The following is a 26,955-nucleotide window of genomic DNA, read 5'->3' on the forward strand; positions in this document are numbered from 1 at the left end:
TCTTTCATATTACTGTCAGTTTAGGTTTCACCTGACACATTGGATTATGAACTGATGTCCATTTTATGGTGGTACTTGATTCTGTCTATTTCTATAAATTATCAACTACTGGAGATTTATACTATCCTCCTAAACAAATCAGACAGTTGCACGTGTTTCATAACAGGAACTACAAAATCATCTCAAAATTACAGTATTGCATAGTATAAAAAATTATCATTAATTTTTATACAAATATTTACAATTATATCACAATTTGTACATCAAGCACAATATAGGAGATTCATGTATTACAAATAAGTTCACCATTTATGCAGCATTTTTAGTTAACTCGTTTCTTCCTTCTAGATTTTGCATTTAACTAATTTAACATCAGTTATATAACATGTTTTAGCATACAAATATCATTAAAATACTACACAAAGTAAGTTCACAATACATAGTCTCAGGTCAAAACACTCCCACACACATTGCAAATCAATGATAACAGATGGTACTGCTATAATTTGAAACTGTATTGATAACTGTCTTCAAGTTGTATCTTAACAGCTGTATGCAGATCATATTATGTAACTAGAATTAAATAAATTAAAGGTATGATGCAGACAAAAATTGTAATAAACGTGTAAATATAATTACAGGCTCCTGTGTGAAATTGTTCCTTTCACTGACATCTTACAGTGCAATCGTGTGGCTTAGACGCTAAATGCAGAGAGAATGTGTTGAGTCATAGACAGGCACAATGAAAATGAATACTATAAATATTTAAGTTGTGAGACAAAAGTCTTCCTCAGATGTAGAACTCTCATACATTCACACAACACACATATACACATGGTTACTGGCTCCGGGCACTGTCTGTGACTCAATGCGTTCCATCCTGAACTTTCCAATGTTAGATTCTAAATGCTTACATTTAATAAAATATTATTTCAGAGTTTATAATTATCTCTGATACATTGGCATGTTTCCAGAATTTGTGACACATTAACACTCCAAAAACACATACAGTTCAGTTTGAAGGAAAGGTAAATGAATAATGCGCCTACACAGTTTCACCAACACAATTTTGTGAAGTTCTCTGGACAGCCCTCCAAATTTAACTGCCAATCCTTAGGTAGTCTGTTGGCACTCTTCCTGCAAAAATTTTAAAACAATTAAAACTTTAAAATCAAAATTATTTGTGGAAATAAGTTATGCAGAATTGGTGAATGAATGAAGCATGATGTATGTCTCTATAAATTTTCTGCATTGAATGAAGTAGCTATTAAATGGAGTTTTAAATTCCTTAGTGTTGTTTCATGTGATGATATCTACAGCACAACAATTACAGTACAAGGTATTTCAGATATATGGCTGGGAAGAGAAGCAACTGAGCTAAAAGTACACCACATCAGTAATATTTACAGGGAAGAATTCTGGTACAGGATTTTGAATAAAGAAATTAATGGATTTTGGAAAGCAGCAATACATGTAGTTAAACCAATAAAGAAATGTAATGAAAGTAACCATTAATGAATGACTTCAGAGTATATATGAGCCACTCACAAGAATAATTATGCTGAGGCTGATATCACACAGTCTTATGAGCTGGGTTGTTATGGGTAAATTACATTACTATACAACGTGATTCCTCCAGTTCTCGCAGCGTATTTGTTGATCAAACAATCTACAGGTGTACTGCCAGTCAGGCATGTTGCCACAGTTAGATGCTTTGACGAACTGAGGTCCTGAGGGCACGCAGCTGACTTACATCCCCTCCTCACACCAAAAGCCCTCCCTCTACTGTCTACATGTGAGGATGCATGTGGGCCATCGCGAGGACACTTGCATCAGCATCTGTTGTAGTGTTGATGTATTTGCAATGTCCTCCCTGGTCACCAGCTCATTATGTTTGATGAAGCTCTTCTCAATTAGACCCAGCACTGGGTCCCAATACTTGCTGTGATTATAGCCACTGTCCCAATTGATAAAATTATCCCTGGTGTGAGTTTGGATGGCTTCTCTAACAACACTGTCCAACTATTTGGATGTCTGGTCTACAAATCCTGGTACATTCATATTCCATCACATGATTCTCCGACAAACAGTGCTCTGTGACTGCCAACTTGTTGGGTTACATTAGTCGAGTGTGCCACTGTTGTTCTCAGCATCAATCTTCAATGGTGCACACTGTTTGTCCAATGTATGTCTTGCTGCACTGGCACAGAATCTAATATACCCCAGTCCTTTGCAAAACCAAGGTCATTCTTGACACTCCCCAGTGTTTTAATGAGTGGGCAGAAGACAGTTCTTCAGTGATGCTTTTCCTATATGCACCTATATTTTTCCAATAGCACACCAATGTATGGTATAAAGGCTGTGGCTACCACTTCCTTCATAGTTTCTTCCATCTCCATGGGTTGTTTTGTAAGGTGGGCAAAGAGTGCACTTTATTTTTTTTTTTTTAATACAGTTCTGAGGTGTTCCAGTTCATGGGGCACACTCTCTGCACCTGAGATGGTGTGTGCTGTGTGTAGTGGAGCTTTTAGTACCACATTCCTCAGTGCAGGGTGGTGGCATCTGCATACAAATACAGGTCTGCCTGTGTGTTCTTCCTATATATACCATGGCCCTAGGTGCTGTCAGCTCTTCTCTTGATCAGGATGATATCCAGAAATGGTAGTCTTCCTTCTTCAGTCTATGTAGTGAATTTGATGTTGGGATGTATGGACCACAGATGTACTAGGAAATCAAGGAGTTTGTCCCATCCTTGGCAAGGCTGGCCTGCGTCTTGTTTCTCCTGGCTGCCACAGAATCAATGGGATGCTTGACCATAGAAAAGTCTGGCACAACTCACTAAGCACGACATCTCTTCAGGTTGACACTATGGACTGGCAGTACACTTGTGGACCAATCAACAAATAAGCTGGGAAACTGAAGAATCACATCATATACCTTCACAGGGAGAAGATGTATCACAGCACGAAGAAATTCAACAAGCTGTGCCACTGAAGATGTTGTTTGCGGACTTCTCTTGCATTTCTGAAGAGATGTCATGCTGAGCAAGTTGTGATGAACTTTGCTAAGGTCATGCCTCACATCGATTCTGGAGCAGCCAGAAGACTCAAGAACCAGGCCAGCCTTGCTTGGTACATGAAGTGTACACATTACCTGCCGGAGTCTTGAGTACACCTCCCAAGAACTTTATAGACAACATTTCTAACTGGCCAATCATTTTAACTCTTGGACCTGGGAGTGGACTCATGGTATTACCTGGGCGGCACCCAGTCCAGCTCAGGGGAAGGCTTTAGGATGTCAAACATACAAAATTTCATGTCTTGTTGACTAACAATCCCGCAGCTGAGTGACGATGTGGTTTCAGTTCTGAAGAGGAAGCTTAACTTTGCCTCACCCCAAAGTTCACACCAGTCCCAGACATCACCAGTGCACTTTAACAGGTTGCTGTGCAACTACTGCCTGAAGCAGTAGAAGTGTGTCATGAAGCTTCTCACCCTCTGATGAGAATTAAGACTACAAAGTCAAAAATTACCAGTACAGAGAGGGCAGCCATTAGAAACCCTGAAACTGTTATCTTACCTGATGACAAAGACAATTCCACTGTCATTTTCTCCCACAAGGTCTACAGTGAGAAGATGCAGAGCCTGCTTTGTGACAACTCTTACAGGAAAAATCAACACTAACCTCACCAAGAAGCTGGAGAACAAGACCCTGGTGATTCCCAAGCAATACAAGTTAACAGAGGGAGTCATCAAGAAATTATCACCACTAGGACCTGTACCATAAAGACTTTATGGACTCCCCAAGGTCCACAAAGGTGGGGTGCCATTACACATGACTGTCAGCAACATCTGAGCTCGTACATACTTGCTGGCAAAATAACTGGCAGAGATACTAAGCGCTTATTTCAGTAAGTGCCCACATCGCATCTGCAGTTGCGTGGATTTTGTGAAATGTCTCAACAACTTCAGACTGAAGGACTTGGATATTGTAGTGAGCTTTCACTTTGTTTCACCATTCACCAGGGTGTGTCTATGTGAGTCACTAGAACTTACTGATCATAAATTTGATAAGAAGACCACTGACCTTTCCAGGGACGTCCTAAGCTTTACATATTTTCCATTTAATGGAGAATACTATGAGCAAATAGGAGGGGTTACAATGGGAAGCACACTCTTGCTAATGGTTGTGAATTTGTATATGGAGTATTTGATCAGAGACCCTGACATCATCCAGATGGAAACTCACCCACTTTTCCTGTTATATGGAAGACATTTTTGTCACCTATCCCCATGAAAGGGACAAACTCCTTGACTTTCTTGTATGTTTGCACTCCATACATCCCAACATCAAATTCATTATGCAGGCTGCAGGAGGAAGACTACCGTTCCTGAAAGTCATGGGCAAGAGAAGATCTGATGGCACTCTGGGCCTTGGTATATATGGAAAGACCATGCTATGTGATCTGTATTTGCATGCAGATAGCTGCCACAACCTGCAAAGAGGAATGTGGTGCTAAAAATGCTAGTACACAGGGCACAAGCCATCTCAGACACAGAGAGTCTGCCCATTAACTGGAGAACCTCTGAACTGTGTTCCGAAAAAACAGATACTCAGAGTGGCAGATTACGCACTCTCTTTGCCCCACCTTACAAAACACCCTGTGGAAATGGAAGAAATTATGAAGGAAGTGGTAGCCACAGCCTTTATACCATACACTGGTGTGCCATCAGAAAAAGTTGGGTACATACTAGAAAACCACCACTGAAGAACTGTCTTTTGCTCACCTAATAAAACACATGCATTATTTGGGAGTGTCAAGGATGACCTTGGATTGCAGAAGGCTGGGGTATATAAAATTCTGTGCCAGTGTGGTAAGGTGTATGTTAGACAAACAGTGCCAAGAACACCAATGGCATACTTGGTTAATGTCGCCCAAGAAGGTGGTGTTTACACAGCATTGTTTGTCAGAGAATCATGCGATGGAATATGAACATACCAGGATTTTACCATAGGCTTCCAAATACTGGGATGCGTCATTAGAGAAGCCATTGAAAGTATCAATCAAGACTTTGACTATAATCTTATCATGGCTCAGGAACCAGCTTGGGATCTGATTGAGAGGACGCTCTGGAAACACAATGATCTGGTGACCAGGTCAGACAGAACAAATACATCAACACTGCCACAGACACCAATGCAAGTACCTCCACAATGGCTGATGCATGTCCTTGGGCACAGACTGCAAAAGTAATGGCTTGCAGTGGGAGGGGTAAAGTCAGTCATGTGCCTCGGAGCCCAGCTTGCCAATGCACCTGACGATGACGAGATGTCTGATCACCGAAATATTGCACCCGTTGGACATTACTTATCGGCAATACATTCACAGACTGTTCAAACTATGTTATTAAAGTTGCTATGATTAATCAGTGAAGCCAAAAATCATGTATCTCAGTCCAGTTGACTTATCATGCCTCGCCCCTGACCACTGTTATTGTCATGTTGGGTGTCAGTTTGTTTGTGATCACAATTCATAACTTTTATAGACTCAGCCTTTATTTGTTCCACAAACTCATTATTTCTCATAGTAGAGTATGAAGAATAGTAAACAGCAAACATCTAAGCTTTGTTTAATTGCCCAGTGCTTCAATATGGATGACTTTAATTAACAACTGGTCCAAAGGTTGATCAAAACATCTCCAGACAGCCTGGAGTGCTAATGCAGCCACTTCCAGGACATGGGAAGGCGAGGCAGCCCCAGATTGAATCCACCAACACTGATGAGCTGAGCATGGATGTAGCTTTTAGGAGGTTTCTCATATCCAACTAAGTAAACATCAAGCTGGTAAATGCACTCTGTCCCCAGATACAAGCAATGCTAACACTCAGAAAACATTATCACACTTGAAAATCAGACCTACATTACATGGGGTACATAGATTTCTTGCCAGGAGTAGTGGTGGCATCTGGAAGGGCATCTGGCCACCATATTCCACTAACACTGCCAAAACCAATTACAAAAATGCCCACCATGAAGAAAAATGGGAAAATGGCAAATGGAAAAGAAAGAAGAAGTTTGATTAGAAAACTAGAGGAGAGTTTGCTATGGTAATGTAATCAGATCAGGTCTATATCACAAAATTTACTGAAGAGTCAGACACGTTCTCTGTCATTTACTCTTCATCTTCTGAAAGTTATCAGTTTTAAGTTCATAAAGAGTAATGATGGGCAAAAATTATTGATGAACCAACGAGTCATCCCAATCTAATTATTTTTATTTATTGAGGAATTCAAGCCTGTGGTCAATTTGGAACAACATGGGTTTTGCAAAAACATATCAACAGAAACATACGGCACTTTAAGAGCGATGGTCACCTGAAGATTCCAAAGGGGTCAAGGTGGCTAGTGCATTGTGTCCGGCACTGCTTTAAGAGTATAGTATACAGTTTATGTCAGGAGCCAAATTACTTTTTCATACTTGTAGGATTTCTTTGGAATTACCAATCATAAATTAACAGCACAATTCTTAAGCACTGTTTTGATAGCCGGTTGTAGTCGCTAAAAGAAAGTTGCATTATTATAATAAATTACCTGCTACTATTCCATGCAAGTTGACAAAGTGACAGATTAGATACATAGCAAGTGAGTCCAATTCTGCCCAGCTGAAACTGGGGACAAGCTACTTACGATTAAGGATCGAAAATTATTCTTAGTTGCGCAACAAGTAACAATCTACATTGCATACGGGCTAGTACTCTTGTAACACTAATACAACCTTTTCTACAAGGAGCATTCAATAAGTAATGCCACATATTTCTTCTGAAAGCAGGTTGGTTTTGTTCAGGATTCCAATACTCCATATTCTTCCCCGCTCTTTTGGCTAAAAAACATATTTTTCAACACAATCTTTGTTCAATGTGACAGCCTTATGCCACCTTACTTGGAGGACTCGTATGTTTGCATGGTACCACACTACTGATTGATATTGGAGCCAATGACTTGCTGCAACAATAACCTCCCCCATCATGCACATACTGTTATCCACAGATGGAAGCCAGAAGGTGCAAGATTCGGGCTGCAGGGTGGTTGAGGAAGACAGTCTAATGAAGTTTTGTGAGCTCCCCACAAGTGCGCAGACTTGTGTGCGGCATTGTATGGTCATGGTGGAGGAGATGTTTGCTTGCATTTTTGTGGCAATGAACACACTGAAGTCATTTATTCAATTTCCTGGGGGTAGCACAAATACCAAGGTTGATGTTGCACCTTGAGGGAGGGCATTAAACAGAATAACCCCTTCAGAGCCCCAGAACACAATTCCATGACTTGACCGACTAAGTATATGGCTTTGAACTTTTTCTTCGGAGGTGAGATGGTGCAGTGCCATTCCCTGGATTAATGTTTTGTTTATGGTTCAAAGTGATGAACCCGTGTTTTATCACCTGTGACAACATTTGACAAAAAACTGTCATTACCAGCCTTGTAATGCACAAGCAATTTCACACTGATGGTCTTTCCTTGAGCTCTTCCTTGAGCTTTATAGTCTCCTTTTAGGCAGCGAGGAACACAGCGGGGGCATATACCTTTGTGTACACCAACCAGTGGATGTATGTGTCAGCACTACCATCAGAGATAGCCAGTTGTGCAGCAAGGTGTCTGACTGTGAGAGTGTCTGCACATTCCAACATTGCAGGAGCAATAGCTGTGTGTGGCCGGCTGGCATGCAGGAGATCGGACAGGTTTGCAGGCCCTTGTCGGACTGATGATAGACACCTCATTGAATGACTCACTGCGCTTTTGTTTCATTGTCAGGTCTCTGTAGACATTCTGTATGTGACGACAAATATCTGCAAAGCTCTGTTTTTCTGCCAAAAGAAACTCAGTGACAACTCTCTGCTTGTAACACATCTCCATTACAGACAGCATTTTGAAGGTTATGTGCAACACTGCCACCAATCAGAACTTCATGAAACTATATCATGTACCACTACAAATTTTGCATTTTTTCAACTGCAACTGGCCAAGACAAAAATGTGTTGCATTACTTATTGGACACCCCTCATAAAATGAATATCAATGCGGTTATGTAGATTTTATTATAGCAGTAAGAGATAACTATCAGTTACTTAATAAAAAAGTAGCAGCTCTTCCACCCTCACCCCCCCCCCCCCCGCATCTCTATTTCTCTCTCAACAATGGCTTTTCTGATAATTTTACTATGTCAAATGTAGCCTAAATAATGTCACAAGCATTGAATAGTCAAAAGGCATACACAAAAGAGAAAGAAAACTTGCTAGCTTTCAGAATAAATCCTTTGTGCAGATAAAGCCAGGATTGCATTTTGTCTGATGGACTCGGATTGCATTTTGGCTGATGGACTAGGTTGGTGGTTGTGGCAGAGAGAGAGAGAGAGAGAGAGAGAGAGAGAGAGAGAGAGAGAGAGAGAGAGAGAGAGTGAGGGGCAGGAAGGGTGGTTTGGGGTGGGTATCTAGTGTCTCGGAGAGAGGCGGCAGGTTTGCTGGTAAGGAATGATGGGAGAGAGGGGTGGCTAGTGCACGGGCTAGGCAAGTAATGTACGGGCACCGAAGCCAATAAAGTGCAGCATACAATGAAGGTGACATGGAGGCAAGAATCATAATATGGTGACAGGACAGAGAAAGTGGAAACTGTTAGGTGAAAGGTTGTAAATTTATGAAAGTTCAAAAGCTAATATCTCGGCAGTGCATTGGCCAATTAATATGAACATAGTGTTTATGGATGCAGCTAGTAGAGCTGCATCGAGCAATCATAGCCAATTTAGCATAGTGTGTACCATTTTTGAATGAGAGGTCAGAATATGGGATTCGACTGAGAGAAACTGTGTTTTTGGTAATAAATAAATTTAAAGAGACAAAACTAGTGGCAGCAATCTAAAGTTTAAAGAGGTAGATGAGTAATTAAGGATGTATTTTTATTTGTTTATTTATGTTTAGTATCAAAACTCTGGGAAAAGTAAAATCACGCCACAAGAACATTATTTGTGTAATAATGGTGGCAGATAAAAAAAAAAAAGGTCTTTAAATTGTTACTACCTGGAAAATTTTCATATTTTTCAATATATCATATGTGTTTGTGTGTTTAGTTTTAGAGTATTCATAATTTTTGTCAAACATTTTTTTGAATTAGGCAGTCATTTCGAGGGTGGATATGGCGGCCTTCTCTGAAGACAGGGCAGTTGGTTCTGAGCAATGCTAAGGGCCAGATTTGCCGCGCATCTGGAGGTAGTAGTGGGTTGGTAGCCACATTCAGAGACAAGTATGCATGTACCGGCTGTCAAAAGTGACCAAGTGGAGTGCAAGATAGTGGTTTAGGACAGAAGAAAAGAGTGTATTTTGTGAATTGTGAACAGACTGTCGAGTGCCATGATCAGGACATATAAACTTTATAGTGAAGTGTTGTAGCATCAGTTGTCAAAGGTCACCCTTATGTAAAAGCTCTTCAGACTGCATTTTGAGTGTTTAGTGAATATATTGAAGAAAAATAAATTACTTGTTCAATTTGTAAATCATCGTGAGTGACTCAATATTTTAAATTTCACCGCAATACCTGCCTGCATTGTTTTGTTATATTTTATTTCAGCTTAAAAATTGAGTTTACGACATGTGTGAGTTGGCACCCCAAGACGAAAATGTAGCCAACCATTGAGGCCAGCCACATCTCTGGGCCACTCAATTAATTTGAATGTAACAAGTATATATATTTTTGTGCCATAGCATGTGGGGGCACGAGCCAAACTATTCTAACTTTAATGTGTAGTGCCCAGTACAGTCATAATATGGGGGTTTGGCTGGGATTGTCTGAACTGAACAGGCTCGGTAGGCAGTGCAGGATTGTGTTTGAAAGTGAAGAACATTTGGAAAAATGCGTTGCCAATCGCCGAGCAGTATGTTCAGTCTGACGTCGACCACCAACGAGGGAGTTGAAGCACCACTGGCAGCCAAACATCATCGCGCCAACTTTGCCGCTGCACTCTGGAGTGGGGCCACTTCCGCTGCCAAACTGCAAGCCATTCCATGCCACACCGCACTGCACCTCATCGCACGGCAACCAACAGCATCAGGCAGCAGTCATCATGCAGCAGCAGTCTCAACAAAGCTAAGTGTTGGCAGCAGGTGCATTAATTTCTCAGTTCTCTATCTCACAGCCAGTTTAACTATGGAGCCCAAAGTCAGCTAGTGATGTTGAGTCTACAGGGAGTTGGAGTGAGCCTGAGAGCCCACACGGAAAGGGAGAAGTGAAAGCTAGTGTAGTGGCTATGCTTAGATCATTAATGAGGCAAATGGGAGAATTCAGAACTGAATTAAAAACTGATATGGGGGATTTCAAGACTGAATTAAAACTGATATGGGGGATATGGAAAGTTCTTTGGAGGCAAAAATTAGAGAATTATATGATCAGTTGGGGGATTTATCTGAAAAATTAGAGGAGTCAGAGGGAAATTTGAGTGCGAAGATTGATTCAGTTGCTGTTGAATTAAGGGGTAGAATTGATTCAGGCAGGCAGTAGTGTGACACAAGGAATGATGAGACAAGGCAAGCTCTGATTGGCATGAATCAGAAGATTGTTGCTAGTTTCAATAAAACCAGAACTTTATTATTAGGTCAACTGGCAGGGACAGCTAGCAACCTAAAAAAGGAAATTGATAATGTGGCTGCTGTTAGTGGAAAGAGTAATGTAGAAATTGACAAAGTTAACAGTAGATTAAGTAATATAGAATTATGTGGGGCTAATGGAAGTATGGGGTTGCCTATGGTACAAGTACTCAGCAGTAAGACTTTTTCAGGGGAAAGCAACTAGCATGATATAGATTTTCTGGTAGCATGCAAGGATTGTTTTATTGATGGTACGAGTGACAACAGCAAAATGAAACTGGTAAAAAGATTGTTGGAGGCTTCTGCTCAGATATGGCTAAATCAATGTAGTGAACAATTTAAATCATATAGTATATTTGAACAGATGTTGCGAAACAGGTATTGGGGCAAAGCAAAACAATTCAGATTACAGAATGATTTTTTGAATGGGCTGGTTTACAATGGAGGTAGGCAAATTATGAGAGAATGTTGTCAGGAGGAATTAAGAAAGTTGGTACATTTGGACAGGCCGTTAGGAATTATGACTGAAACTTCCACTCTAAAGAGAAGGTTACCCGAAAATGCATAATGGGAACTGATACATTGTCCAACAGATTCTATTGAAAATTTCTTGGATTTTCTAGGGGGATGGACCAGGCAATGTGCTATAAACCAAACTCAGGGGGTAATAATTCAGCAAATAATCAGAGGAATAATGGAGAGAGAAGAAATAATATGAGTTGGGGTAATAACCACCATAATTCAAGCAGGGAAGGAAATCAGAATGCTAATTGGAGAGAAACCAGAGATAGAATTCAAAATGAAACATGGAGGGATAACAGGGATAGATTTAATGATGATGTCAGGTACAAGAAAGGTTCATGGAGAAATGGAAACAAGAGTGATCAAAGGCCAATGCATGAAAAGAGAGATGGGAGAGGCGAAATTAATGCAAGGGGATCATAGGGACAAAATTCTTTAAACTGAGATTTGCTTCAAACAGAGTCCAATTTGGGACAACAAACCATGCATGAAATAGGACCAAGAGATGGGAAAATAATAGTGGGAGAAATAATGGTGGATCTTTTAATAGTTTTAGGCAAAATAATGGGAAGTATTTTAATGAAAGCAAAAGCAGTGGAACAAGAGAAGAGAAAGTATGGAATAAGAATTATAGGCAAACTAACAGGGGGTTTGTTGATCATGATAAAAATAAATTAGTGAGGGAAGAAAGGATTTGTGGAATGGAGGCAATTATGGGTAATGATGAGATGTTTGGAGGCTGGTTCAGTCAGCATGATAAGAGGAGGGCCTTTAGAAGTAAAAACAATAGGAAATGTAGGAATCGGGAGGGAGATATAAATGTTGGGGTTTTGTTAAATAAAAGGTATCAAAATGCGGGGGATAATGATGCAAATAGCATTGGCTTGGCAATGTTAAGTAATGTTGGCATGTTAAGTAATAAGCTTGTAGCAGCTGTACAACCTGTGGGAGCAAATGTGTGCTGTGATGTTGAGATTGTTAGTATGAATGAAAGCAGAAATAGCAATGTGTTGAATGTAATGGAACTTTCACCTGTGGTAAGAGGTATAAATTATGTGGAGGCCACAGTGCCTGATTCGAATGTTGTTGTAGATGGAGATATACAGGAAGGTATGTGCTCCAGCAATGTGAATGTATTAAATAGTGAACAGGCACTAGATCCTGTATCAGATGTTGTCATGGGTAATGATGTTGATAAGTGGCACAAGGCTGCAAAATGTGTTGTCAATATATGTGTAGGCACTCACTCCAGTAATGATACGTAATGTACCAGTGAGCATGCTATAGTTCCTGTAACCAAAGAACGAGCAGTAGTTGTGGGTGAAGTTTTTAATGAGCTGAATGGAGCTGCAGGTGTTGATATTGTGATTGAAACTGTGAGGGATTCTGTTGATTCAAGTAAGTTTATGTCCGTTGCTAATGGTGTGAGTGAAGAAGCTGGGCAGATACATTTTTTCAGGGAAGCATAGGAGAATAAGGCAGAGAGTGACTTTGATTCTGATGATTGGGTAGCCAGAGCAAAATAGTGGGCACCTGATGATTGGGAAATTAGCAAGCATGATTATGCCAAGTAAATCAGGGATTTATGTAGGGAAAGTGAGGTGTTTAAACATGCTTACAAGGAAATAGTTAATGGAGATAAAGATGTTAAATCATTGGATGAAGAATGTGTATTTATGATGGGAAAAGATGGTATAGATAATAATAATACTGTGAATAATGGTACAACTAGCGAGGAAGGTAGGATGTTGATGAAATTCAAAATTTCATAGTGTATAATGATGAACAACAGATAGCTATGCATGAGGAGCTAAATACTGAATGGATAGGGAACAATGAGTGTGATTATGATGGTGACGACTGGGTTAATTTTGCAAAGCTGCACCAGAAGTTGATACCAGATACCTGTGAGCAGAAATCTATGGGGGTTGAGTGTAGGAAACTCTGGAATTAAAGAGGCCTTTGATTTAATATTTTCATGGGATAAGGATATTGAATCTTTTAGTGAAGAGCAGGTGTGCACCATGACTAAAGATTGCATACATGAGATAGAGGAGGACTTGTTGGCCAAAACAGAACTGAAGCATGATTTTATTGAAAAGGTGCAGCCGATAGTAACTGTTGATGTGGCAGGGGTCTGTGAAACTATTTTGTTGGATACTGGAAATTCTGTGTCTGGGGTGGCAGAGAGCTTTTATGATCATATTAAGAACAGGGAAACAGTGAAATTTCCAGTCACAGGGGTGAGAAATAAAAATGCTACGGGAACATTCAGTAAACCAGTGACAAAGTAGGTAGTTTTAGATGTAAACATAGGAGGTGAAGTATTTAGTCACTCATTTTTGGTGGCCCCTAATATAAGTATGAAAATGGTGCTGGGGATTGATTTCCTGAGTAAATATGAGGTTTATGTAGATTGTAAGGACCAGATGGTGGAACTGAATACTGTTGAGGGCAGAAGAAGGGTTAAATTCAAAAATGCACTCAGTGATGAAAAATTGGTGGCTAGTTTTCATCTAGCACAGTGCTTAATGGATGAAGTGTAGTAGTAGTAGTAGTAGTAGTAGTAGTAGTAGCAGCTTTATTCATCTGTAGATCTCTTTTTACAAGGATATAGGACATGTCAAAGTATTTACAAATTTAGATCAATTTAAAATAAGGTAGTTGGTATAGACATATATTTACAGACTTCTAGTTAGAGACAATCATTAGATTTACTCCTGGTATACAATACTTTTTTTTACAAATAACTTATTAAATAATGTAATGCCACTTTGTTCACTCATATCTCACTATCAGTCACTGCACACACTATGCACACATTGTTTCCTAACACTTCACTCACTTCACACACACACACACACACACACACACACACACACACACACTGGTGATCTCTGGGCAATTTTCTGTAACGCAACTTCCCATTTGCTATCCTGAAAAACTGAGTCAGCATCCCTCCATAACGAGTGAGATGTTGAGCTCAGAAAGAGGAAGAGGTGTTAGTAGTGTACCATGCATAGCTAGGGGGCAAGTATTTCTAAAAAAGAAAAAAAAGAAGGAAAAAACATAAAGTGAAGGTGTTATGTGGAATGTTGGATATTTTATAATCATTATTATTATTATTATTATTATTATTTATTTGTATAACATTTTTATCAAACCCCTGCTCTGTTTTAGCTAAGTAATCCTTCAATGTATAAAATGTATTGCATAACCGGTACTTTTCAGCTGCCTTTTTAAATAAGTGTATTTTTGCAATTTCTTTTATCTCTTTCGGTAATTTATTGTACAGTTTTATTCCTTGGTAGAAAATGCTGTTTTGAGTTTTATGTTTAATTTTTCTTGGTAAACGTAAGTTGAGTCTATCTCTTGTTGCATGGTCATGGACAGAGCTGTTTGTGCAGTAATTACCAACGTAATTTTTGATGTGTACAACTGACTGGTAAATGTATTCACATGGAACAGCTAAAATCCCGTGTTCCGAAAAGATGTTTACAATGAACTCAACTAGTATTCTTGATTATTATTCTTATGGCTCTTTTCTGGAGTTTGAAAATTGTGTTCATATTTTGTGCATTTGTTCCCCAAAAAAGAACCCCATAGCTAAGAATTGAGTGTACATATGAATAATATGTAACTAAAAGGCACTGCATGTTACACAGTGATGATAAGATTCTAAGGGCATAACATGCTGATGACATTCTGTTTGCAAGTACCTTTGTGTGTTCACACCACTTCAACTGAGAGTCACTATTCATTCCTACAAATTTTGCATTTGTTACACAGTCTATGGAGGTGCCATCTATATTTAATTTAACATTGACATTTTTCCTCTTCAATCTGAAATTCATGGCATTAGTTTTCTTTATGTTCAATGTCACTTTATTACTTATTGACCCATCATAAACTTCCTTGAGAGTTTCATCTGCTTTCTCGGCAAGGAGTTCTCTTGCTTTTTTTCAGTGACTATAATATTGGTGTCATCAGCGAAGAGGATTTTTTCACCATGAACAACACTACTGGGAAATGCATTGATGTATATCAGGAACAGTATTGGTCCTAATATGCTACCTTGCAGAATCCCTGTATTAATGTATTTTGGATCTGATAAGTGTTTTACTAAATGTTTATATCTATTTGAAGTATGTGTTATCTCTATTCCTTGTACCCTATCTGTTAGGCATGACTGAAACCAGTCATTAGCTACCCCTCTTATTCCTAATGGTTCTAATTCATTTAATAGAATCTTGAGGTCGACTGTTTCAAACGCCTTAGAAAAATCCAAAAATATGCCTGTGACACACTCATCTTTATCAGTAGCTTTAAGCACAACTTTTGTGAATTCTGCTATGACTGACTCCGTATTTTTGCCACTTTGGAAACCAAACTGTGATTCGCTTACAAGATTGTATTTATTCAGGAAATTCATTAACCTGTCTTTCATAATTGCTTCTATTATTTTTGAGAATGCTGACAGCAGGGAAATGGGCTGGTAATTTTCTATGTCTTCTGCATTACCTTTCTTAAGCAAATGTACAACTCTTGCCTGTTTTAACAGCTCTGGAAATGTCCCTCATGTGAAGGATTCATTTATTATATTTGTTAAGGGGCCGTATATAATTCCTGTGCACTGTTTCAGTACACACACTGGCACTTCATCTAGGCCTACTGATGGAGGTTGAGAAAGAGATAAGGAGTAAAGTAAAGGGTACAAAGGGGATTTCTGAGGATGAGAAGACAGAATTGTGTCAATTATTGAGTAAAAACAAAGATGTGTTTTCAGAAAAACCAAGGAAGGTGACTGATTTTGAGTATTCACTCAAAGTGAATCCACATGAAGCCAAGGACTCCTTGCAGTATACTATTTATGTGTGTGTTTAGTTTTAAGAATTTTTTTGGATGGCCTAGTGGTTTTCATGTTTATCTTGGTAAATGTATAGTGGTACTTGAAGTTATTAAACAGCTGGTTGACACATCTAATCCTCCCATAACGACTAGTTATATAGGCTACAACAGTTGTAACCATGGTACAGCACTTATATGTACATGATAGGATGTGAAAGTGAGAGAGGGACATTGAGTGGCATTTTTCAGATGGTTTATAATGAAGCAAATATTGATTCAATTTTTCATTAGTGATGATTGTGATTTGGTCACACACCCTTTTTTTTGTGCATGGGGGTGGAAATAGTTCAGCATGGGATTGACTGATGAGAATATGGAATTGAATGGTACACACATATGTTCTTGTATTCATTGGAGAAATATTTAGATTTGGGGGGACGCATAATTTGTTTTTTTATATCTGTTTGTATGTTTAGAATTATTTAATTTCAGGGGAATATAGGTTGATTTGTGCATTAGGTTGTGTCATGGGGTATTTTATATATTTGATTTTATTCAGTCTGCAGTGCTGTAAATTTCATTGATCATTGAGCAGCAGTTAGATTATTGTTTGGGTTAAAACTAGAGACAGGGTTGTTGCTGGAATCTACCATGGAACCCATCACATAATAAATTTTTGAGTACTATTCTGGTCACATATTTTCTTAGTTTCACTTTGGTTAGAGAAACATTGTCTCAGTGTTGTACAGTTGCAACGACCTGGGCCATTTCTGTTCTTGAATGGAACAAATTGTTGCGACCAAAGAAAAGTCTGTAACCAGCATTTATTTCTTGGTAACACTATCATCTGTATGTCTGTGTCAGGTTTTGCCCTGAAATTTGGTTTTAAATGCGTCAAGTCTGGATAGCAGAGGTGTTCTTGGTACCCAGACATCTTTGCTGACAGGAAATTGATTGGGTGTCTTTGATTTGTTCCTGGTAGAATTGGGTTAGCTGACTGGCAGGAGAACTTGAGAAATGGCACCTGAGGTCTGAGCTGCAGAACTGATGCAGGTCAGGGGCACACCACAGAAGACAACAAAAGGTATAGCGCTTACTGTATGTCCTGCATAAGAAGTACAATGCATCGAAATAAGAATAAGATTGAAGAAAAAAAAAAGGACAGTATTTAGATGACTTTAAAAAAAATTGTTGGTCCCCTTGCAATTCATTTATGTCTGTTACTCATAACCTTTGGCCAGTCATATTAGCATCATGGACATGCTGATGAATAAATGTTTTTAGCATAAGTTTAGTTAAGTAAGGGCAGGAAGTACTGCTGCATAAGATAACATAGGGACTTGTTCATTTCCTTTTTTTGGTATCATATGTAGACTTTATTTTTGTGTATTATTTCATTTCCGAGGGCATAGATTGTGTTTGGTGCTACTTGTGACACCATGCACTGTGTTTATGGACTAGCAAGTGATGGTAATTGTGAGTGTACAAGCTGTGGTGGGAGTTTCCCACCACAGAGCACAACATTGTGTTGTCCTAACCATCATAATTTCATCCCCATCGACGCGCAGGTCACCGAAGTGGCGTCAAATCGAAAGACCTGCACCAGGCGAACGGTCTACCCGACGGGAGGCCCTAGCCACACGACATTTCACCACAGAGCACATTACTGGTGGTTGCTACAGACCTGTGGCAAGCAGCTAGCATCTATGCACCCTTGGAAAAACCCAAGCTGATGCTCAACAGGAGCACATATGGCTAAGTTTGGCACTTAGAGAAATTTATATGCCAGAGAAAAATTGATAACATCAGAACTAAGAGTGACACAAAGGTGCGAGTTGGCACTCATGAACAGAAAAACATGTAAAGCTAAATTATCTAGACACACCACAAAAATGTATAATAGTTTAAAAGTTATTGTTGTCTTAAAAATTTTAAATTTATCTCGGCAGCGCTTTGGCCGATTAATACGAACAAAGTGTTTATGGATGTGGCTAGTGGAGCTGCAACAAGCAATCATAACTGATTTAGCATAGTGTGTACCATTTTTGAATAAGAGGCTGGAATATGGGATTCGACTGAAAGAAACTGTGTTTTTGATAACAAATAAATTTAAAGAGACGAAACTTTTGCAGCATTCTAAAGTTTAAAGAGGTAGATGAGTAATTAAGTAAGTATTTTTATTTGTTTATTTATGTTTAGTATCAAAACTGTGGGAAAAGCAAACTCACACCACAAGAATACTATTTGTGTAAAAACGGTGGCAGATAGAAAAAATTGGACTTAAAATTGTTATTGCCCAGAAAATTTCTATATTCCTCGATATGTGTTTTTGTGTTTAGTTTTAGAATATTCGTATTTTTTGGTAAATGTTGATTTGAGTTAGGCAATCATGTCGAGGGTGGATAGGGTGGCCATCTTTGATGACAAGGTGGTTGCTTCTGAGCAACACAAGGGCCAGACATGCTGTGCATCTCGGAGTAGTAGTTTGATTGGTAGCCACATTCGGGGACAAGTATGTAAGTACCGATGTCCAAAAGCGATCAAGTGGAGTGTAAGATGGTGGTTTAGAACTGCAGACAAGAGTATATTTTGTGAATTGTGAACAGACTGTTGAGTGCCATGATTGCAATATATGAATTTTATAGTGAAGTGTTGTAGCATCAGTTGTCAAAGGCCGCCCTTACGTAAAAGCCCCTCAAACTGCATTTTGAGTGTTTAGCGAATATACTGAAGAAAAATAAACTACTTGTTCAAATTGTAAATCATAGTGAGTGACTCAATACTTTAAATTTCACCACAATACCTGCCTGCTAGGTTTTGTTATATTTTATTTCAGCTTAAAAATTGAGTTTAGAACAGGTGTGAGTTAGCACCCTATGATGAAAATGCAGCCAAACACTGATACCAGTCACATATCTGGCCACTCAATTAAGCTGAGTGTAACAAGTATATACATTTTCATGCCATAGCACATGGGGGCTCGAGCCAAACTATTCAAACTTCAGTTTGTAGTGTCCGGTACAGTCGTAACCCACTCTTCAACAGCTGTCATCTCTTCCCACCACAAAATTGCTCCCTTACAGGATGGCCACCCAGGGATGGTATATGTGCAGCAATGAGAACTCCCATGCCCAGTGTGCTGAATATCTCACAAGGGCCTTCACAGACAGCACTACCTCCAAATCTAGTCATGAAAAGATTTCCCATGTCATATCCTCAAGCACCCCTAATCCTCCCACCACCCCTGAGAATCAGCTACACAGGAGCACCTAATATCACACTGGACTGATACAACTAAACCATATCCTTCACCAGGGTTTTGGTTATCTATCAGAGTGCTTGGAAATAAAGCACATCCTATCCAAGATCCTTCCCACCCACCCTAAAGTGGTACTTGTTACCCACTCAGTCCACACACTTAAGTCACTCTCAATCCCTTGCCTCTGGGATCATATCCCTGTGGAAGCCCCGTTGCAAGACCTGCCAAATCCACCCACCCAGCACCTACTGCTCCAGTCCTGTCACAGGCTTGTCCTACCCCATCACAGGCAGGACCACCTGTGAAAACTGCCATGTCATATACCAACTCTGCTGCAAGCAAGGCACAGCTTTTTATGTTCTGTCTGCCAGAACTAATGGCTACTGTAAAACTATGGTCAAGAACAAAGCTGACCACCCAGTGATACAACATACAGCTGGCTGCTTCACAACCTGAGCCACCTGGACCCTTCCCTCCTCCACCAGCTTTTGTAAACTACACAGATGGGAGTTACCCTCGTAACACATCCTTTGCTCCTATAACCCCTAACCAGTGCATCTGCCACCCCTCCTTCATACGTTCCTAGCCAGTAAACCTGCCACCTTCCTCCAAGCCACTAGCTACTCATCCCCAACCCCTATTCCTGCCTTCTGCCTCTCCCTCTCTCTACCCACCCTACCCAACACAATCCCCTTCCCACCCCAAGCCACGTGCTGAAATGCAAGCCTGGCATTGAGTGTGTAGGTATCTGGTCTTCAGTGACAGGTCTTCTTTACTCCTAAATTATTTAGATTCTACCAGAACTATCTTAGAGATGAAATTAAAGCTAATTATTAATGCTTTCTGTAATAGTGCACTAATATCACCTTGGCTGATTTCAAAGATCCTGAAGTTAGTCCTTATTGATGGGATTTAAAGAAAATGTTATACGAAAAAGAATTAATGAATCAGATTTGATTACTTTCTGCATAGGTACAGGTGTTACAGTCAGTCATTTATCTGTGTGTTTACTACAGCACACAGTGCATGATATTGTAAAAGTCTGTTTCAGTAAACTCAGATTGTACAGAAAGAAAATTGTAATGTTTATTCCTGTGTTCTTTTAAATTATTAATAAGAAACTATAATCATGTTTATATGTCTGTCTAATCATACACATGTATTAAAAGATAAATTCACTTGAAAAAACTATAAAATTAAAAGTGGACAAATGGCTGGTCAGTACTTACTTTCAGGAGTCGAAATTCCAATACTGCTGATAGAAACACTTAAAAGTAAAAGAACGGTTTCTAACTTTTCAAATTATTTGTTCCTTGCTCACAGAGGAAAAAGGGATAGATTATGGAAGGTTAGTTAGGAGAGGTCAGTCACTCAGACCTTCAGATGAGAGGGTAAAACCTGTTACGAGATCAGAGGATTTCTATGTGACCCGGCCCTCCTTTCTAACCTTCCCCAGTTCCCCAATGTATTCTCTTTACTCTCTGAGAACATAATTAATTTTTCTTAAAGCTAGGATTTTTGAAATGTTTCTTTCAGCAAAACTGGAATTTTGCCTCTTGAAGGTAAGTGCTTGCAATTTTATAATATTAGACTTTTTTTACTAGACTAATGCAAGACTTTTACAGTTTTCATCCTTCTACGGTCACATACCATGAATAAATGGTAAAACTGTCGTTTGTCATATTAATCTCTGCAAACAGACAAAAATTTCTTTCACCCTTTAAATGATACAGTGGTGTGATAAGAGTATTTCTAAAGTGAAAGCGTTTTCTTATAATGAATTATTGTCTATTAAAAATGACTTACACATTTAAACTGGTGTAGGCACATCTTTTGTACAACATCATACTTTTCCAATGCGATGCACAGACCAACTGCGGAATATCTTCCTTCCAGCTTTTTTTAATTCACGTCCATGTGCTACACGCACTTCCAATGAGGCACCATTATTCAAGGCAAGCCACGTGTGTACTTCATTTGAACCAGATGCTGCTGCTAGAAAATTTTACATAATGGTAATCAGTGACCTTATAGGGATTGGACTTATTGGACTCATATCATGTGTTACAACCCACATCAGTAGAATACCTGAACAGGAAAAACACATAACAACATAAATTGAAAATCCACCAATGTCAAATAATATTCAGACATATAGTTATGAGGAGAAAATGAAAATGTATACCTTAAAAATAAAAAATAAAGTATAAAGCTGATCAATTATTAATTTTTGTTCACTATGTTGAGGTTATATTTCAGCATTTCCTTAAAATTAAAATAAAATTTAACTAACAAATTTGTGTTTGAGAGGAGACTTACGTTAGTAGAAAAACAATTAAAATGGGCTCTCATAGTTCAATGAAACAGCAATAAACATCTTCAGTTTAATCTGAAATGTTTGAAGTTCATCCGATAATCCTCCACCCTTTATACTACGTAGCTTTTTGAACCTTTACAGATCTTTAAAACTCATCTATAAACAAAGTTCATTTAACCTCTCATGCTTTCAACAAGTTGTTACTACACTTCATCATTCCTATCTAGAACAGTTAAACCACATCCTCCACCAGGGCTTCTATTGGCTTTTATCATATCCTTTCCCAAATCTTTCCAACCTTTATCAAAGTTGTATTCTGCTTCCTACTCATCCTATGAAATATCCAGATCCTTTCATATGCCACCCTGGGTCACATCAGTGTCAAAGTATTAGGTGTGAAACCTGTCTCACACCCACATTAAACACAGTTTATTCCAGCTCTGCAGTATATATACTCTGCCAAACACAGACTAAGCCACCCATGAAAGTCATCATGTTACATTCCACTTTGCGGAAAAAAATGCTGGTCAGGAACAGTTTTGTTGATATCAATCCCTCCCCCCCCCCCCCCCCCCTCCATTTTCTGTCACATTCTTCTCTGAATTGTTAGCAATGATTCCAATCTATTTTAGAAAAGTCCACAATTTGTGATGACAATCAGTAAACTCCATCAATATCAAACTGACCTTAGTAATTTTTATAGCTGCAGTCTCATAGTCCTTTTCTACATATGTTGAAGTTAAGTCAGATAGTGTAGTAAAATCTGTATTTTCCTTACTGGAAATCACTACTACACAATGGCTGATTATTTCTTCAATAGCAGGAAGACAAAATGAATTTAGTTATTTTTGTTTGTTGAATTAAGTCAGGGTTATGTGAGTGCTCAGATTTGCAATACTGAGATACCCTTTAGGAGAACATCAATTTCACTGATCTTGTTAAGCTATGATTGTGCACTATAGTGATAAATTTTAGACTGAATTTATTCATGGCTTAGTGGTTGTGTGTCATATTTATGGAACATGGGCAGGAATCTGGTGGGAACAGAGTACAGACATGTGTATGATAGGGACAAAAGACTGAGCTCAGGAGGATTATGGAGGCCTTAAGAGGGTTGGAAAGAGAGTTTGGAGCTGCACAGTAAATAAATTGGAATGTGATTTGATAATCTGCGGAGACTTTAACATTGATTTTCTTACAAGAAACAGAAACAGAGAGCCCCATTTGAACATTGCTACATGATACTATTTAATAGGCATTTTCAAAATAGATTTAGATGGTAGTTACAAGATGCTACAATGGAATGGTAATCTGGAAACTACTTGTGATTAATTTCTGCATGGGAATAATCCCTGACAAAAATCCACCCTTAGGATACACTACTGAAATCTTTATGCAACAGACTATTTGAACACTTATTAATATTACTTGACCCTAGTAGTGAACCCTGAGTTGGAAACATGTGATAAAACAATAACTTAACACGAAATATCCCTCCTTTTTCTTTCTTTTTTTTTTTTTTAAAAAAAAGAAACACTAAATGAAAAAGATATATTCTCTACTGAAATAAGAAGTTGCCTTCTTCTGTAGATCTTGAAATTGTGCCTGTTGATTTGATCTTTATGCACAAATCTGAAATAAGTTTTCTTTTTTTTTCTTTCCTCCACACAATGGAAAATCCAGAATGAAATGTAACAATATTGAGAAAAGGAAAGTTGCTACTCACCATATGGCGGAGATGCTGAGTTGTAGATAGACACAACAAGAAGACTGTCACAAATACAGCTTACAGCCAGTAAGACCTTCATCAAAAATAGACAACAGACATACTCATACACACTCACGTGAACACACCTCACACGTATATATGAGTGTGCCTAATAGATGTTTGCCCATCATACTCATTACTCGTGGCAGATTAATCTACCAAGTCCCGTACGAGTTCGGGCATAGCGTGTGCGTTCGTACAAGAAGGTCAATGGCTGGGAAGCCATATAATAACTATATATAATGGTAGTATCTGTTTCCGAAAGAACAGTTACCGTGGATGACCATGCAGCTTTGCTAGAAATGAAATGATAATTAAATGGACACCCTAGCTGCAAACAGGCGTTGATGTACTTCATTGGGGACATGTTGAAAATGTGTGCCCCGACTGGGATTCGAACCCGGGATCTCCTGCTTACATGGCAGACGCTCTATCCATCTGAGCCACCGCGGGCACAGAGGATAGTGCGTCTGCAGGGACTTATCCCTTGCACACTCCCCGTGAGATCCACATTCCCAACATGTCCACACCACTACATTCATACATTCGTAGTGCGCCTAATAGATGTTTGCCCATCATACTCATTACTCGTGGGCGGATTAATCTACCAAGTCCTGTACGAGTTCAGGCATAGCGTGTGCGTTCGCACAAGAAGGTCAATGGCCGGGTAGCCATATTTGAACTATATATGACGGTAGTATCTATTCCCGAAAGAACAGTTACTGTGGATGACCATGCAGCTTTGCTAGAAATGAAATGATAATTAAATGGACACCCTAGCTGCAAACAGGCGTTGATGTACTTCATTGGGGACATGTTGAAAATGTATGCCCCGACCGGGATTTGAACCCGGGATCTCCTGCTTACAAGGCAGACGCTCTATCCATCTGAGCCACCGCGGGCACAGAGGATAGTGCATCTGCAGGGACTTATCCCTTGCATGCTCCCTGTGGGATCCACATTCCCAACATGTTCACACCACTACATTCGTAGTGTGCCTAATAGATGTTTGCCCACAGGCGTTTGCAGCTAGGGTGTCCATTTAATTATCATTTCATTTCTAGCAAAGCTGCATGGTCATCCACGGTAACTGTTCTTTCGGGAACAGATACCACCGTCATATATAGTTAAAATATGGCTTCCCGGCCATTGACTTTCTTGTTCGAAAGCACACGCTATGCCCCAACTCGTACGGGACTTCGTAGATTAATCTGCCACGAGTAATGAGTATGATGGGCAAACATCTATTAGGTGCACTATGAATGTAGTGGTGTGGACATGTTGGGAATGTGGATCTCACGGGGAGCGTGCAAGGGATAAGTCCCTGCAGACGCACTATCGTCTGTGCCCACGGTGGCTCAGATGGATAGAGCGTCTGCCATGTAAGCAGGAGATCCTGGGCTCGAATCCCAGTCGGGGCACACATTTTCAACATGTCCCCAATGAAGTACATCAACGCCTGTTTGCAGCTAGGGTGTCCATTTAATTATCATTTCACACCTCACACGCACACATGACTGCAGTCTCAGGCAACTCAAGCCACACTATGAGTAGCAGCAGCACCAGTGCATGATTGGAGTGGCGACGGTGGGGGTAAGGAGGAGGCTGGGTGGGTGGGATAGTAGGGTAGGGCTATCGGACAGTGAAGTGCTGCTGGAGGGCACAAAGGGATGAGACAGTGTAAGGTAGCTATCTGCAGTCGGGAGGTTAGACGGGGGCAGGGGAAAGGTGGGGGGGTAACGGAAAAAGAGAGAAGTAAAAAGATTGGGTGCAATAGTGGAATGAGAGCTGTGTAGTGCTGGAATGGGAACAGGGAAGGGACTGGATGGGTAAGGACAATGACTAACGAAGGTTGAGGGCAGGAGGGTTACAGGAACATAGGATATATTGCAGGGAAAGTTCTCATCTGTGCAATTCAGAACAGCTGGTGTTTGTGGGAGGATCCATTTGGCACAGGCTGAGAAGCAGTCATTGAAATGATGGATGTCATGTTTGGCAGTGTGCTCAGCAACAGGTTGGTCCATTAGTTTCTTGGCCACAGTTCCTTGGTGGCCATTCATGCGGGCATACATCTTGTGGGTTGTCATGCCCACACAGAATGCAGCACAGTGGCTGCAGCTTAGCTTCTAGATCAGATGACTGGTTTCACAGGTAGCTCTGCCTTTAATGGAATAGGTGATGTTTGTGACCGGATTGTAACTCACTGCCAAACATGACATCCTTCATTTCAATGACAGCTTCTCAGCCTCTGCCATATTGATCATTCCCATTAGCATCCACTTTTCTGAATTGCTCAGGTGGGAAATTTCCCTGCAATATGTCCTACATTCCTGTAACCCTCCTGTCCTCAATCTTTGCTAGTCATTGTACTCATCCATCCAGCCCCTCCCCTGTTCCCATTCCAGCACTACACAGCACTCATTCCACTTTTAACATCTCTCCTTTTCCGCCACCCACCACCCTCCCCACCTCTCCCCTGCCAACCATCTAACCTCCCAACTGCATATAACTGCCCTACACTCTTTCATCCCTGCGCGCCCTCCAGCAGCACTTCACTGACCGCCACCCCTATCCTACTGCCCCACCCCCTCCTTGCCCCAGACTTCTCTTTACCTCCACCCAGTCGCCACTCCAATCATGCACTGGCGCTCCTGCTGCTCACAGTGTGGCTTCAATTGCCTGAGACTACTGTCATGTGTGTGTGAGCTGTGTGTGTGTGTGTGTGTGTGTGTGTGTGTGTGTGTGTGTGTGTGTGTGTCTGTTTTGCCTATTTTTGACGATGGCCTTACTGGCCAAAAGTTTTATTTGTGACAGTCTTTTTGTTGTGCCTATCTGTGACTCAGCATCTCCACTGTATGGCAAGTAGCAACTTTCCTTTCCATAGAACTGACTGTGGTCCTTTGGTGCAGAACCAAGTGGAGGGTCTGAATCAGAGGCTCAGGCGGTTCTGTGACCATGTAGGCTGCAGATTTCTTGACTTGCGCCATCGGGTGGTGGGTTTCCGGGTTCCGCTTAATAGGTCAGGAGTCCACTACACACAGGAGGCAGCTACATGGGTAGTGGGGGCTGTGTGGAAGGGACTGGGCAGTTTTTTAGGTTAGAGGGTCTCAGGGAACCACAGAAGGGGGATCCGTCAGAAAGTGGGCAGGTAAAACACAGTAAGGTAGTTGCAGAAACGATTTAAATTGTCGCAGCTGTGGTGGGAAAGAACCATAGCTCCAAGCCGTAATAGAAAGCACTTAAGCTCAAATAGTTGTAGGTACAGAGAGCTGGCTAAAGCCGGAAATAAGTTCTGCCGAATTTTTTTCAAAGGGTCTAACAGTGTTCACAAAGGATAGATTAAATACAGTTGGTTGTGGAGTATTTGTTGCTGTCAGAGGTAGTTTGCCTTGTAGCGAAATTGAAGTAGATAGTTCATGTGAAATAGTATGGGTAGAGGTTATACCTGACAATCAGACTAAACTATTAATTGGATCGTTTTACCGACCCCCTGACTCAGAAGACATAGTTGCTGAACAGTTCAAAGAAAACTTGAGTCTCATTTCAAATAAGTACCCCGCTCATACAATTATAGTTGGTGGCGACTTCAATCTACCCTCGATATGCTGGAAAA

General features: G+C 40.1%; 1 protein-coding gene and 1 non-coding gene across 2 annotated transcripts in view; both read right to left on the bottom strand.

Moving 5' to 3' along the window:
- Positions 1 to 291: 291 nt before the first annotated feature.
- Positions 292 to 26,955, bottom strand: part of LOC126425182 (uncharacterized) — a 289,759-nt gene continuing 263,095 nt past the window's right edge. Inside the window, exons 20-21 of the mRNA XM_050088170.1 lie at positions 21,064 to 21,252; positions 292 to 1,137 (exon numbers count right to left, since the gene is read on the bottom strand). Coding sequence (XP_049944127.1) covers positions 21,101 to 21,252 — 152 coding nt within the window. The 3' untranslated portion in view covers positions 292 to 1,137; positions 21,064 to 21,100. The remainder of the gene's footprint in view (positions 1,138 to 21,063; positions 21,253 to 26,955) is intronic.
- On the bottom strand, positions 24,171 to 24,245 carry Trnat-ugu (transfer RNA threonine (anticodon UGU)). Its single transcript has one exon. It is a non-coding gene; the product is annotated as a tRNA-Thr (tRNA).

The sequence above is a fragment of the Schistocerca serialis genome, chromosome 1 (genome assembly GCF_023864345.2).
Source record: "Schistocerca serialis cubense isolate TAMUIC-IGC-003099 chromosome 1, iqSchSeri2.2, whole genome shotgun sequence".
Lineage (NCBI taxonomy): Eukaryota > Metazoa > Arthropoda > Insecta > Orthoptera > Acrididae > Schistocerca > Schistocerca serialis.